Source organism: Thunnus maccoyii, chromosome 11 (genome assembly GCF_910596095.1).
Source record: "Thunnus maccoyii chromosome 11, fThuMac1.1, whole genome shotgun sequence".
Taxonomy (NCBI): Eukaryota; Metazoa; Chordata; class Actinopteri; order Scombriformes; family Scombridae; genus Thunnus; species Thunnus maccoyii.
The window spans coordinates 25761395-25777544 of NC_056543.1; the positions used below are offsets into that span (position 1 = coordinate 25761395).

Here is a 16150-nt window from a genome sequence, read left to right on the forward strand (position 1 = left end):
GTTGTGTGTATGTATGCTGTCTCCTCACCATACAGATGAACAGCCTCTCTAAACAAGTCTCCGTGCTCAGTCAAGAGCTGCAGGAAATGACACGCCTGCTTAAGCCCCTCCTCCAAAGAGCACCGCAGCCAATCCTGACGACCATGATGCCAAATTTAACCCCACCTCCTAGCAGTGCCAGCCAGCTGTCAACAAGCACCAGTCTAGTGATGCCACCGCCCGCCACACCTTGTTCCTTCCAGAGACCTGACACTCATTCCCTGTTGGACAGTGGAGACATAGAGGTTGTGGATTTGCCAGGATGCCTTCTCCCAACTCCTCATTCACCAAAAAGGCCTAATTCATCTCCCTCAGCTTTGCCACAGCCCCTGTCCAACCTCCCAGGGGACAACATCAAGGGCCCTGCCCACTCCAACCTTTCCTCGCCTGAAGAAGGACTTCATGAGGGATCCCATATCTTGCGAAGCCTCCATGCTTCCTCCAGTAATGGCATATTTCTGCCCTCGCTGCACGACCAGCCTCCCCTGGCCTCTCACGCCCCTTCACCTTCTCTCTCCTTCTCCATGTCCCTCTCCTCCTCTCCATCTCTTTCCCCCTGCCAAGGGCCCCACCTGTCCCGACCTGTCAGCTGTGCCAGCAGAGGCCTGCTCCCTCCGCCTCCCTCCCAGGACACCCCTCCTCCCCAGTCCTCCCACTGTTCAGCTCCCCCATCGCTCACATCCTCGCCAGGCGCCCATCGGCTGAGGCCCTCCCCGTCCATCCCTCTCGTGACCCCCACCTTCTCTCTCCATCCCTCCACCCTCTCCCTGCCCTTGTCTTTGGACTTTGTCGGTGCAAGAAGGCAAGGAGAAACCCAGACTCTCACCCGGTGCAACTCACAGCCGCACCGCGGTCAGGCCAGATCTGTCACTCATCCCCAGGAGCTGGAGATGCAGGAGTGGAGAGGAGAGGCAGAGGAGGGGAGGTACTCCACAGGGCACATCAGCTTCATTGATGAAGATGAGCCAGCGGTATGAACGGAATACAAATGAGCAAAAGTCAAAGATTACACAAGAGTAGCAGAGAGTGACAGAGAGGGAAAAGGGGATAAAAAGGAGATCAGATCAGGGAAACTGACAACAGGATGATGGAATGAAAAGCAATGGCAGACAGACAGCTGGTCTATTTCACACGGGAAGCAATTTGTCAGGCAGGAAATTCTAAAATGACTGACAGGTAAACAGATACACACCTGGGAGGCCGAGACACAAAGCCAGCTGTCGGCAAATCAGTGTGGACGACTACTTTGTCCTTTTCAGCACTGATCAACCACAGAACTACAACAGCACAAATTGTCTTACAGTATCTACACTCCAGTAGCACCAGTCAATCCCTGCAGCTACTGGGACACACAGGACCACAGCACATCTTTCTAACAGGTTCCATTATTCTCTGGAGCCTAATTTAGCTCTTTCTTGTTAACTACAATACAATATTGCTCTTAAAAACTCAGTATGGATGTCTCCTCCTCTTCAAAGGGCAGGTAATAACACACATATCTCACGCTGAGGAACATGTTTTTACCCAAGCGTAACAATCCGAGCCGCTGCACTGGGACTGGGAATGTAAACTCTTCATCAGGTCACTTACGCTTCATTGGTGGGATTATCTTTTGAAAGGGATGCGATTATGGAGGAAAACATCAAGCTGATATCAAATCATCTCTTCAAAGTCATACACATTCAGAGAAAACACACAATCTACAAACATATAAGGATATCTGAATTGGGTTTTAACTTTTGACAGAGTAGTCCATGTTTTGTTTCCCCGCTAAAAGAAGTTTTAAGTACACATTCTGGTCAGTAGGTGAGCATGTGAAGAAGCAGAGATGCTGAGTGTGGACCTAAATATCCAGGCAAGCGGTAGGGTTGTGTGCCAAAGACAAAAACAAGATTTATAGGAAAAATGAGGGAGAAACACTAATATTCTAAACAGCAGCCATATGTCATAGTTTATCACCATCATGACTGTTTACAACCAGCCTAACAGATTGTAAAAACAAACTCCCACATCACTCCTGAGCTTTAGCCATCCAGCCATTCGTGCCTTCTCCATATAAAGACATAGACTTCCCTCAAGTTAACTACAAGCAAGCATTTGGATCAAAATTTACAGAAAGCCATCAAATTCACCTACAGAGAACATTTGCACCTTTATCGAAAATGTCGACTATAGAATATGTTTATTTATTAAGGCTGTGTATTTATTTATTTTTATTGATGAGAGCGACGAGGAAGTATATCGTGCGTTTGGGAGATCGGAATGGAAACAGGCTGGGGAGGAAGATTTACATTCTTACTTCACAACTGCATGCACTCTAGACTGAGTGGACCCATCCTAATTCTTATGTAGCACTCACACATAAAGCATATCTTGAACACACACACACTCATCATCATCATCTTCAACCCCTTTGCCAACCACTGAGCTTAATGCTGGTATGAGACAACAGCCTAACTCTAAAAAACAAAAAACAAACAAAAAAAACTACAATACCCAGGCTGCACCACTATGGAGGTCTCAGGACTTCTGTACAGACTCTTTTTTTCCGCTTTGGTGAGGTGCTGCTTTGTGCAGCACAGGTCCACCACATGTTACTTGTAATATAGACAGTCAGATTTCTGGTTTCTATTTTCTGTAATGGGAGCAGGGCAGGGGACTACCTGGACTCTTTACACACTGAAATACAAAGACTGACTGAGCAGAACTCCCATCGATGTCTGTGGAGTGTCTGATCGTGCCGGTTGCTCTGGGGTGCGGTGGGATAGAGGGGGGGTCTTGGGTACACAAAGGGGTTTTAAATCAAATGCATGTCACAGCTTTTTTTGCATGAGGAATGTGCCTGCTTTTGAGCTGCCGAGGGCAGAGGGCTAATGGGAGTAGACAAACAGCCTGCCCTGTTGGAGGTTGTTGGGTTTCAGATGTATTTTATTAAAGACTGCTGTTACATAAAAAAAAAAAAACTTTACCAGGATTACATACTGTACAACAATAAAGAAGTGTTGTTTTGTAAGATATCAGACTCCTGTGCTACTCTTGGGAACCATCACATTTGGCAAACATTAGCCCCAGTTTGTACCTCTTATGTATTACATTCGAGTCACAGAGGTAAGCATATGTTTCTCTGTAAAATAAACAGTGTTTGAAAAACCCAGAAGGTCATTTAACAACACGTAATGCTGTTCTGAAGGTATTTCCAGAATCCGTAAAGACTCGTCCATGTGCTGCTGCTGAAAAAGGAAAAAAAAAAAAAAAATTTTTAACCCGTTTTCCAAGTTGCAGCTGTATCCTCCTATTCAGGTAGCCAGCAATAATGTACAGTGTGTCCTTGCTCTTTCTGTACAATACAAGCACATTATTGTGTATGAAAATCTAGAATAATAGAAAGTAACATCAATACGCCAAATCCAAACCAAAGACATATTTTAATTCAAGCTACCATCTGTGTTTGGATTAGGAAACAGAGTGGCAACTTTGGAAACCTATTCATATTTTTGTTGTGCAGCAAACATTTTTTCATCCAGATTGTTAGAGGTCTCTGGAAATACTCAGAACACAAGCAGCACTTACCCCTCCCTCATTACCACCACTGAGGTGCCCTTGAATGAGGCCCAACTACTCCAGTGGAGCAGATCAGACTGTGGCTATACAGGGAAGCTTTGAGGTGTGGATGTGTGTAACAGTGTGAATGTAGTCAGGGGGGTGTTCCTAAAAAAGAGAGACTGCCTCTCAGTGAAACGTCCCTGAATAAATAAAAAAGCGTTTGAGACCTATTAAAACCATTTTTGAAACATCTACATATTTTTTGGAGATGCTTGCCTTGGACTCAAATGTAAGGGTAATACATGAGGCACAACCTGGGGTTAGGTAACCATGAACTGCAATACAAACTTATTAGGAAGTCCACTGTACTTGCATATATTTGTGCTTTCTTTTAGACATTGTGGATTAGAGATGGGGAAGCAACAGACGGAGGAGCAACAAAACAAAGAAAAGTCCGAGCTGGATTTGCTCCTTGCTACATGTGACTGCAGAAGCTCTCATACACACAACTTAACACTTGAAGCAAACCTACGCTCCTTTGGAATTTTACCAAAAAGTACCTTAACCTCCAACGAGAAAAAAGACGCAACACAAAGGAAGTCCTTCTTCAGGTCTGCATATATTTTCAGTGATAACATTCATTCTATCAGAGCTTCAGTAAGGTTTGAAATGTCAGGGAACAACACTCTATAGAAATATCCTGATGGAAAGAGGAACTTATATGGTAGAGGGGTGAAACACAATAGGACACTTTATTCTGCTGCTGTGGATGCACGTAGTGCCTCATCCTCCGCAGCCAGTCTCAAATTGTTCTTCCTTCATTCCTAACATCTACTCCTTCCTTGCTCGCTTCTCAAAACACATCAGAGGGAATAAACCCGGGAGTTTCCTTTATCCCTTTTGACAAACACACAAAGATGGGGGGGCTGCAGAGAATGCAGAAAAAGCAACCTACATTTAAAATCGTATTCATTGGAGGTGTGAGGATACATGTATCCTCGTCTTGTATGTGTGGTGTTCTGTGTACTCGTGCCTGTTAATTACTGTCTGGGCAGGTCAGAGTCTGCTCTATCGACTCTGGAACTACATTTCCCATTGGGATTATAAGGATATTGGACAGAAGTGACAGGCTCCAGTGCACGCAGAACCACAAGGGTGGAGAAAAAAAAAAATCATCAGGGAAATTGCTTTCTTTTCCTTATTCGCCTCTGTGGACCATGTTCAAATCAAATACCTACTTCCATCAGACTGCAGTGGATTCACCCTACTGTGCCAAGAATCATGGTTCAGAGAGAATGAACGAAAACAAACAGAAGGGTCGGGGGAAAATAAAAATCCAAAAATATATATTTATATGTTTATATTTATATATATTTATATATTTACGAGGTATGTATCCACAAAAAAAGAAAACACCCAAATTTCAAAATAGGCAGTCTGTGTTTTTCCAAATGTGTCCTTGCTTGTGATGCCTTAAGAAAACATTAATTAATATTAATAGTAATATCATTAATTAAAAATTAAAAAAATAAAACAGGGAACCTTTGCTGTCCAACAGCCCTGCTCTTGTGTCAAACCTCCAAGTCCGGTTCTCTGAGACCAGAATCTCCACTACTGGGAGTCCAAAAGCACCAAGCCCTCCTGACAACAGGGCGGCGCTGGTGTCAGGCTGCTGCACTCAGAAAAAAAAAAAAAAAAAGAAAAAAAAAAACAAAGATCACAAATCTCAAATCACAAAGTCCCAAAAGGAAAAAATTCACTTCATTGTTGGGAAAAAAAAAAGAAAGAGAAAAGCTGAAAGTGAAACCCTCCTAACCGTTGATTTCCCAACAACCACGGTCTCAGAGTCTCCAAAATGAGGTTTGGAGTGAGCAAAACTGTTGAGGCTGGGTTGAGGTGGCGGTATTAAGTGGTGGGTGGGAGGTGAAGGGAGGCCAGCCACAGTTCCAAAAAAAGGTGTCTTTGTGCAACAAAACAAGCCTCGAGATTAAACAAAACAAGAAACAAAAGAACCAATGGCAAGTGTCCTCCCGACGATTGTTAGTTAGGCTGGCAGTAGGGGATCTCTCCCCTCTGTAGTCATGCCAGGTACTGCTGCATCGCTGTCTTTGCCCTGCGGGACAGACAGACAGAATTAGCGCACCCTGTTCAGCAATTTAATAAGTGTATGATGAGAACGTTGTGTATTTTTTAGGTTTTGCTGTCACACCTGTCGCTGAGGTTGGGGTCAGAGGCCTGCGTGAGTTTGTGCAAGATGTCCACAAAGCCCATCTCCCGCAGCTTATCCTGACGCTCCTGAGAACCTGATAAAGCATAAAAGAGCAGAGAGGAAAATTAACCAATTCCAACATTGTCTAGTATCTGCCAACATCTAATATTAACCTCACATTCATGCCAGAATTTTGTGACTATAACACTATGGCATTTAGCCTGCAGCTCCATTTCAGTTTTGTGTAATTGGGTTTTTAAGAGTTCAACAAGACTAGGTCCAAACCTAGAATATGGCTGGACCGTGAATGATATGCTAGAGGGCTTTTAAAAACCCAGCAAAATGAAAAATACATTTTCCACTTCTAATGCTGCGTCAATGTGATAATTGTCCAGTTATCTCTTGTTATATGCCAATTATGTGAAAAAATCATTTTTGAGTGTTTTTACATCAAAATTCTTGTCTTTTCTCTTCCTGTAAAACAGTTTCAAATGTTTGATGATTCATCTTGAACTCAAAAGAACAAAAATTCATCCAATCAAATCTGACTTTGTGCGACTAGCTGGCCGCACCAATCATGTAAAACCACACTTGACCGCTTGTGGGTTGTAGTAGCTAACAGAGGAATATGGAGAGAGACGGGAAGAGATGTGTGTTTGGATATCAGTGGGCAAAACCTTTCCAAAGCAATGTGTTTGAATTTATTCATCTCTCCCTCGTCCTCCTGACATACCAACAGGTTTGGGTATGTGTGGAGCCAACAGTCCTCTGTAATTCTGTTTCTTTCTGCAGCTTCGTATCACACTGATCGTACTAAGCTCCACCCAATTTTAGCGGTCCAATCAAATACAAAGGATTTGATTTAAATCCGTTTGGTAACTGTATAGCGCTCAAATATTCTGTTTCACTGGGAGATATGTCACAGTACAGAAGCTAAAGACGCTCTAACTTCCGTTTCACTGCCACTGTGTCCAAAACTGCACACTATGCACTACATACCCAACATGTGTTTACCATTGTTCAACACACTTTTGTGTAAATAAACAGTAGTATCTTTTCAGACACACTGAGCTGAAATTATCATGTCACTTCCTGAGAGCCTCCTTGACGTAGTGTCCAGTGCTTGCATACTGTAATATTTCCCCGTAAATAGTATTCAATTTATGTGCTATTGGTTTCATACTAAGGTTTCATCTCACTACTAGCATGTTAGTATGGAATTTCAGACACGGCCTCAGACTTTCATTTTAAACGAGGGCTTTTAATTTGAAACGGATACAGGAAGTGGCGGCAAATGGTGTAACTTCACCCTTCAGCGACTCAGTCAGTCAGACACAGATATTCTCGGTTACCGGGCTGGCCCCACTGTTACGGCCCAGCCAAAAAGGGCCTAAATGGCTTTGCAGTTTCTTAAAGCATTCAGTGCACCATTATTTGAAGTGTTTTGTAGACAACAAAGTTCACTCAGGGTCTTAAAGACTAGGATGTATCGTATTAATGTCCAAATCATGTTCTTGAATACTGTAGAAGCAAGAACAAAGGTTGATCTATTTACAGCTGAGCAGGCAGTACAGGTGGTTCGGTTTGGAGGTTTCCTCAACCATTCTCAGACCTACAACATTTCAGTAGAAATGAGAAAACTTCCTCAGTTTTCCTCACATCTGTCTTTCTCCTTTCACTGAACCCATCCCCATTCTTTACTCTTGCTTCTACCCCTGTGGTGTGTCGCTTACCGTCCTCCTCATTCCAGATAAGGTTTGAGATGCAGAACGTGGCAGCGAGCTGCAGTTTCACATTCGAATGCCCCTGCAGAAACAGCGAAAGTCAGAGAAATTACAACTGAGAAGGACAGAACAAAAACACAGGCCGTGTTGCCTAAATAAGATGTCTAACTACTAAAAACAAGAAACAACCAACAGTGAAGTCTTGAAATGAATCAATTAGTACAACATACTGCAGTACACAGCGACACAAGCAAGCGTGAGCTACAGTAGACTTTATATTTTATTAGAGGAGAATCTACTGTACCATGTAGTATTTGATTTTCTGAAGCATGTCGTCATTCGTCATGATGAGCTCCTTGGCTGTGTTGCCGTCGGCGATGTTTGCTAGGATGCACAGTGTCTGACATAGGAAAAAAATTGAAACTGTCAACTGATGCTCTCTGATGTGTTTACATCTCTACAAATACCACTACACCACACACATTTGAAGACCGGCCAAGGCGGATAAGCTATAATCATATCTGAGAGCCTTTAACCACTCCACGATGCAGGTTTTTCAACCAGCTGTGGGATGAATTCTGTATGAAGAACCATTCGTAAGCATGAAGCAGAGGGAGCGCTCACCTGTTCTTTGACCTCTATACTGTGCTCTGCTTCTAGGATGAGGGTCACCGCCTGCATGATCTGCTTCCCATGAGAACTCATGATCTGGTCAATGTGCTGACAACATGAGAGTCAAGAGTGGAGAGGAAGCAGAAGAGAATTAACATGCACGCTGTGTTTTACATGTCTGAGATTTTATGCTGATTAGGCACACACAGGGTCATGCGCATCTACAGAGAATGTGAGCAAGTATGGGGTTAAATGCTTGCATACTTCGGTTAAAATGAATAAAACCTGCTCCAAATATCCCTGAATAGCCAGTAAACCCTCCACAACCCAGGCTATTATTTTCATGTAAGAGTATAATTAACTGTATATTATTAATGCTTTAGAGTTATCATTTATGTGTGTGGGTGTGTTGCTCTCACTGGGCGTGTTGACAGCAGATTACGCAGCAAACCGAGAGTCTTCATCAGCACGTTGGTGTCAGGGTCTGAGAGCAGGCGGAACAACTGTTCTGTACCCAGACATCGAACAATCTCCACCTTCACCTTCTGATCTGCCTGGAATGCCATGTTCTAAACAAACACACACACAAACAGAGACACAAGACAATTTATACTAAACCAATCAGACAGCAACACAAGTCACAGATTCAATAATCTTCAAGACACGACTTAAAATTCTATTCTTACCATCAGGGCCCAGATCCCATTGACCCTAAGTGCAGGACTCTCACTCTGGGTCAGGCTGCATAGTAATTCAATCACCCCTGACTCCAGTATGGGCTGCACACATACAAAAGCAAATGGTCTCAATATTAAAGAAATATAATCTATTCTCTTTGTTACGTTAAGGTGTGTGTGTGTGTGTGTGTGTGTGTACCTCTTTGCTGGGTGAGAACTCCAGCAGTAGGTTGCATAGTGTTGAGGAGGCCATGACCAGGACTTCATCTGGCGCGTTCTGCAGCAGCTACACACAACAGCAATACACCACGTTACTCTACATTCATTCATTTTTTCTACCAGTGCCATCCTGTGTCACATTCACACACCCAGCCTAGGAGCCACCTATACAGGATAGGAACTTCAACAAACAACTAAGCTGTTTTTACATTTGAACTCTGGAAACTGTCTGGACCTGATTCTCCAGACATTTTCCAGAGTTGCCCTTTCACACATGTAGCACACAGCGGGAGACTGTCCGTGTCAGACGCCTTCTCACCTGCTGGAAATACTTGGTTTAAGTGGGGGGTGGCACCTGGGTAGAGTGTGCAGGAGGCAGGACATGACGCAAAAAGTAAGCTGCAGTTGTAATTCAGTGTTTTTAAGCTTCTCACTAAAAATAAAACAGCTTTTATTTTCACGAGAAGTCACAGGAAGTCCTCTCTCCCATTAGTGCTAGCTTCACAGCGGAGCGTTCAGGCCCAGTTGAAACAATGCAGCTTAGCTGGCCTGCTGCGTGTATCCAGCGCCAGCCGCATGATAGAAACATCATCAACACGCCCACTCGCTCGCTGTGAATTCTCCAGAAAACGAGCTTCTGTATTCACACATTGGACATTACACGGACTTTGTACTGGGGAGTTGGCAAAGTAAAGTCCGTTTAACGTCCGGTCCAACTGAATCAGACATTTGCACACATTTACACATACATACAGAACGTCCAGAAAATTTCAGGGTTGTAGTGTGTGGGTGAAAGGGGCTCTTGAAACTTCTACTTCCACAAAGATAAAGAGAGAAGCTGGTTTCTCTTTGCGTTCAGTAAAGCTCATTACTGGATTTGTTTCCTTCTAACTCCACTGACCTTCATGAGAGGTTTCCACACTGCGTGGTCATGGAAGCTGGTCCTCAGCTGCTGCACTGATCGTGAAAGACTATGAAGACACCTGGACAAGAAAACAAACATCAACATGTGCATGCATCAACACAGGAGAAAGGCTCGGGCACTGTTGCATTGGTATTGAATAGACATGTGAACAACTGAAAGTTTGATACAGGATCCAGATTTAATATCATTTTTTTTATAGCCCTTCCAATAAAATTTTAAATCTATTTTGTTTTTAACAATCACAATAATGAACTGTGTATATACAAACTGGTATTCACAAATGTCAGGGATCACAGGGACTTTAAGAGGTCACTATCTGCAAGAGCAGATGAGTCAGACAGAAGACAGCATGTCATTGTCAAAATGTCATCATCAGGGCAGGACATTGTACATTGCAAAGACATTGTACCTGACAGCCGCCAGGCGGACTTTAATGCTGGATTCTGACAAGCCACTGACTATCCTGTCCATCATGTTCTCTGTCTCTGTGATCTGGGACAAAACAAAAAAAACACAACAGTAGAAGTGCATTAGTATATAAACACATGCGCATATCTATATGTGAAAACAAAAATACACACAAGGTCACCTTCTTGCGGATGTCCTCGTCATTGGAGCCTAGTGAGGCGTAAAGTTTGAAAGCAGCTTGTCTCAGCTCGTGTGCATGCTTCAGGTCATGATCCAGCTGTGATAAGACAGAGCGGACAGAAAATGAACCGCTGCACTGTGTCAACAGGTGCCACAACTTTTTAATTAAAAAAGGTGACATATTTAAAAGGTGATCATTTAAATAATTTATCATATAAAAAGAGCCCTCCCAGGCCCACTGACCCACCCTCTTGATGTCAGTGATTGCAGAGACAGAGCTGGGGTACTTAAAGTAGTCTGCCAACATGGCCACCAGGTGGTCAGTGGTGCTGGCGATCCTCTGCAGCTCCACATCAGGCTCCATCAAGTAGGCCAGCGTCTCTGCACCCTCCACCCTCTCCTCCAGAAGATGCTCTTTACTGCACATTCGTACAAGGCAGGGCAGGGTCTGGATAAAAAAAAAAAAAAAAAAAAAGGAAGCATGTGCATGTTACATACAGAACTGATATAATATCACAATAATAATGGTGAATACAGGTGCAGTTACAGGATTCTCAGAAAAGCCTGACCTTAAGAACTATACAGCTGTCGTCTGTCCTGATGGCACCCGCTCGACACATGTATGTTAGACTGGGACAGAAAGAGAAAAGGTCACATAAAAAAGAAAGTATACAGAGAATATAGAGTAATATCAATAGCTATGGTTGTACATCACTTACCATTTGGCTGCTGTTAACTGCATTTCAATGGGTTGATCCCTTTGCATCATTCTGACAAATACCTGAGAGAGCAGCTCACCATCCACCAGCACTGGAAACACAAATGTTAATGAACTGTTAACAAGTGTAAACTAAAAGGTGAAGCTCGAGTCGAAGAGAAGAGACTCACCATTCACCAGTGTCATGGAGACCTGAGTGTTCTCATAAGCCAGGACAGAGAAACACTTTAACGCCTGCATCCGAACCTGGAGAGGCAATGAGGTCATGAGAGAGAGTTAAATATGGAAGTGAGTACGGTATGTGAAAGGTGGTATAATCCAGTTCAGTAATTACAGTATATATAAATATATATATGTATTTAACAGACGGACAGCCATTTACCTTATAAGAGGGTGAGATAAGCAGAGGGGCAATGTTCTGGATGGCGCCATGGTTGAAAAGAACCGTCTGATGGTCTGGGGTCTGGAGACAATTTACATTCCATTAACAATGAATCTTGCTCCAGCTACAAGGGCGATGCACTCCAGTGTTTGTGTGTGACCAAATACCAACAAATACCTTACAACAGTGGGAGAAGATCTGTGTGATGTACTCCTGGGTTCTGTGTGAGCGGCTCAGTAGAGACATTAGATGGGGAATCACAGTGGGATCCTAAAAATCACACATCATTTCAAAATGGAAATTGTTAGGTCTTGACCTCTGCATAATATGCACTTAAAAGGTACTTGTTATTCCATGTTTGCTAGTCTGACAAGTTAGGTCTTAAGCAGAACCTGCAAAAGGCGACCTACAGTATAGAGCAGCTGCACAGGGGTGACTGGACTGATGAAGACTGTTCTGAGACATCGAAGACAAGCTTCAATGAAAATAAGGTCCGGACACAAGAGACCTGCAAGCACAAAACACAGATACTGCTAAGGTCTGGGTCTCTTCAAGTACACGAGATGCCATCCTCTGCAGTAAGTATTTGCATGCATGAGTATGTGTGTGTGCCCCAACCTTGAAGAAGGGCAGGGATGATGTGACAGTCCACCAGGGACTTGATGTTGTTCTCGGTGCCCATGGCTAGGCTGCCCAGCACCACAGCGCACTCTGTTCGTAGCTCCAGACTGGAAGAGCTCTGCTGGAGCAGGTACAGTAACCTGGACCCAAAGAACAAACACACACACACTGAAGCACGTTCACTGCAGAGGTGCCAAGTGACCTGTAAAGTGCAGGCTGAATGACGCTAACGAGTTACACTAGCACATTTCTGCTGTGCTAGTTTGCATTATGCCACATTGCTATTTTTCATGTCCAATTCTTGTTCATCTTGTGTACAACTAATGTTATCTCTTGAGTGTCCTTGAATAAAGTATTTACAGGTCAGAAAATGGGAAGAGAGAGAAAATGAAAAAGTAAGGTGGAAAGTAGTGCAGACATACCTCGGAACAGCTCCGAGGACGATCAGATTGGCCTTCTGCTTATTGTTTCCAATGACGGCATTCTTCATGTCACTGTGAAGATAGACAGACACGCACACACAGATGAGAGGACTCATCTTGGCAATCTATTTGATGCAACTGTGACAAAAGTTCAAGCGTTGATATAATTTTGCAACTGATCAGACAAAAATGAGCTTGTATTCTTGAAGAAAGAAACATAAAAACATGCTTTAAGAACAACAGGATATGTTTCATTGGAGATGCATTTCATACAGGGGTGTTCCTCTGATAAATTATAAAGACACTGTTGAGACAGAGGTCAGCAGGGGTGATATATCCAAATAGCTACTGAGAAGGTTTGCATGAAACACAGATGTGTCACATATTCTTGTAGGCCACAGCACAACTATGTTCATTTGTCTTCAGCGTATTTTTTCCGCTGCAGTATTTTATTCTGCTCTGCAAGTGCCCCAGATGATATCAAATAGCAGGTGAGTGAGGCTAGTGGAAAAGTACAGCTGTAGCAGGCAGTCAAGTCAGGCAGGTGCTGGGCTAGTGGAGCGGTACAAAACGTAACCAGAGCTAGTCTATCCAGAGGTTAAAAATAAAGGTGAAACAGTCAGAGTCCGAGTCACTGCGGTACAGGCAGAGAGTGCAAGTTAGAGTGAAAGAGGGAGAGAGAGAGAGATATGAATTCACACTGAGCAGTGAAATGCATTTCGAGATTGTCACATGAAAGCCTGTGCATGTAAACACAGAGGTCATGCTCTCACAGAAACACCCCAGTGTTAGTCAGTTTTCTACAGAATAATCACTGTGCATGACATTCAAACATTTTTTAAACAAATTTAGTCAACTGCCTGTGAAAGGTAATTCACCAACACAACCTGGCTTGGATGCACAGTGTTGAATAAATTAAAAAAAAAAAAATTTAAAATGTTAATCTGGCAGCTCCTGGCTTTGCTGAAATGCACTGGCTGAATAAAGTCCACACTTTTCTAGTGGTAATACGCTCTCCCTAAAATTTTAGTCAACCAACTGAGAGCAAGGGTTGTCTGTCATTTGCTGCACAAGCATTCATTCCAGCTATGCATATTCCTTCTGTGCCTGCACTAGGGAAGACATCATATATTAAGAGATACTTACATGACTCCCTGCAGCACTTTCTGTGGGTCGGGGTCAAACAGTCGGTCAACATAATGGCGACTTGTGGCAGTGACTTCCTGCATGGGCACAAGAAACAGCACAAAAGAAGCATGAGCAACAAAATTCACAGACGCTTTAACTTTCTAGCTAGGGCTGGAAAGTAAATGAGATAGTATTTTGCTCAGTTTCCTTCTCACACATACATATATAAACACAGAGAAACTAAAGAAAATTACACATATGGTGTACTGATGTGAGCATACTTTGACCTTTTTTTGAGAACAAACTAGAGCTTGTCAAACTATGTGCCAGCATGATCAGTTTTTTTCCTGCTGGAAAAACAGCATTAAAAGAAATACAAATATTTGAAAAGAAGCAATTAGATGCAATTTCAAATGGTTGATTTTCTTGTGTTTAAACTAAAATAAAGACTTTTTAATGCCTTAAAGACACTGATCTACCTCATTCTGATACTCACATGTGTACTCATATTGACATCACTAACGTGTACATGCAGCAGCATTACATATATATATATATAAATATGGCACCATGTGGCTTGATGACACCAGAAAACTTTGTTTATATCATAGACAGCTGTAACCAGAACTTTCCACATGACCCTAGAGGAGCAACACAACAACACGCTGCTACTACCGGTGTTTGTTGGCTTCAGGTGCAGACTCACTGTTCAGCACATGCTGTACTGCAAACGCCTGTCTTTAGAAACCAACTTTAATGTGCATCGATTATCTCATGGCTTAAATCAGACAAATACGATAATACACAACAACGGAGCTACTTAAAAAGAAGGGTAAAGGTGGCCTACTAGACCACATGTTGCATTTATCTTGAAGTGTTTAGTGAAGTCTTCCATCAGCATATAACGTTACCAGAGCCGGGGGCGTTTCACTATTGCAATTCTTGACATGCTTGTTTTCGCTTTCTATTTCATAACGTTAACTTTAGCGAAGCAAATTACAACTGGCAGCAACTGTTACCTACTAAGATACATCACAAAACCATACAAATTATTAGACTTTCGACAGCTGACAGAGCTGATAATAAGAAATAATAATAATGATAATAATGATAATGATAATAATAATAATAATGAATTAAATTTGTACTGCACTTTACATTCATAGTGTAACTCTAAGTGCTACAGTTTTAATGAAATAGAACACACACCATAAAGAAAATAACAATAATACTAAGAGTTAAGAAGGAAAAGATGAAACCATAGAGTTGTGTTAGCTTTGAATATGCTAGTGGTTAGCTATCTCAACTATTACATTAAGTTCGTTATTGTAATTAGCGAACTGTGGCCGTTAAGGGCAAATAATAACGGATGGTTGGAATAAAAAGCTCAGTCCTGCAACTTATTTTCCATTGCGCATTCTTTAAAAGTGTTTGAGTATGTCAAACACGAACAGTGGTGACAGCACTCTCACTCTTAGCAGTTAGCTGCTAACTCACTCCGAGTGACACTGACAGCTACGTCGTTCGTTTGGTTTGCATTCTCTAATACGCCGACGGGGCGAGCGGACACACGAATCGCGTGCTTGCCTTTCACATATTCAGAATGTTCCCGCCTGTCCGGGCGAGCTGAGAATATAAAACTGTTCTCCTCGACACTAACGTAGGCGGAGTGCTACATGTTGCAAAGCCCTTAACTTAGCTTTCAGGCTAACAGAAGACATGAACCCTTCACGGTTTGACAGCAACAAGCTTAATATGACTGATAAAATTATATTGCCCGCCCACTGCCTGAATGAGCACACTGCAAAATGGACAATGCTACTTGAAACTATGAGAAAGACACTCACGGACAGCACACTGATGCGGAGAGGGGCCTCCAACAAGCACGCCATCTCTTTTCCCCCGATTGAGCGCCCCAATCGGCGCAGCACTTTGCAGACACTCCGCCCCCCCCCCAGAGCAGCTGTGAGCGGCTTTTAAAAAAAGTAACTGCGGTTAAATCGACCAGCTCCTCGGAAGCATTACGATTAAAAAATAGGCACCTATATTCCTCTCTGTAATTACTACCAATATAAATACATCAGCAACAACAAACAACAGCGCTAACTTGGCGAGCTGCTGACAGACAGTGGATTTGTCATTGAAGTAAATTTTGTTTATAAATGTGACGTAGATGATGTCCCTCTCCCGTTAGATTCGACACAATAAGTCGACCCATTCAAACCATGTGTTAAATTAAAAAGAAAACACTTATTAAGTTATATATGTATTTTTTAAAATATGTGTTTACTAAACAATGTATAAAAAGACAAAAAATTGCTGTTCACAAATTTCGTGGAATCT

General features: G+C 42.7%; 2 protein-coding genes across 2 annotated transcripts in view; one reads left to right on the top strand and one right to left on the bottom strand.

Annotated features, from left to right (window-relative positions):
* The window catches only part of kcnh3 (potassium voltage-gated channel, subfamily H (eag-related), member 3), a 134162-nt gene extending 130079 nt beyond the window's left edge, over positions 1–4083 (top strand). The window contains exon 15 of the mRNA XM_042425601.1: positions 36–4083. Within this exon, the coding sequence (XP_042281535.1) occupies positions 36–1016 (981 nt within the window). The 3' untranslated portion in view covers positions 1017–4083. The remainder of the gene's footprint in view (positions 1–35) is intronic.
* A 99-nt stretch (positions 4084–4182) lies between these two features.
* armc8 (armadillo repeat containing 8) lies at positions 4183–15947 on the bottom strand. Its single transcript, XM_042425602.1, has 22 exons — positions 15655–15947; positions 13826–13902; positions 12680–12751; positions 12255–12397; positions 12047–12144; positions 11814–11906; positions 11637–11717; positions 11425–11500; positions 11256–11346; positions 11106–11166; positions 10784–10984; positions 10538–10633; positions 10358–10440; positions 9925–10006; positions 9004–9090; positions 8814–8906; positions 8547–8696; positions 8140–8235; positions 7820–7915; positions 7525–7597; positions 5792–5885; positions 4183–5695 (listed from the first exon to the last, which is right to left on the bottom strand). Exons 1-22 carry the CDS (start codon positions 15697–15699, stop codon positions 5662–5664), a joined length of 2022 nt encoding a protein of 673 aa, XP_042281536.1. The 5' UTR covers positions 15700–15947; the 3' UTR covers positions 4183–5661.
* Between the last annotated feature and the right edge of the window lie 203 nt (positions 15948–16150).

Bases quoted from the DNA above. Each gene is read 5' to 3' on its own strand.
- armc8 (XM_042425602.1), bottom strand. From the start codon at position 15,699: ATGGCGTGCTTGTTGGAGGCCCCTCTCCGCATCAGTGTGCTGTCC. The intron at 12,145-12,254 runs GTTGGGGCACAC...TTGTGCTTGCAG, and splicing joins CATCCCTGCCCTTCTTCAAG to GTCTCTTGTGTCCGGACCTT. The intron at 7,916-8,139 runs GTGAGCGCTCCC...TTCCTATGTCAG, and splicing joins GTATAGAGGTCAAAGAACAG to ACACTGTGCATCCTAGCAAA.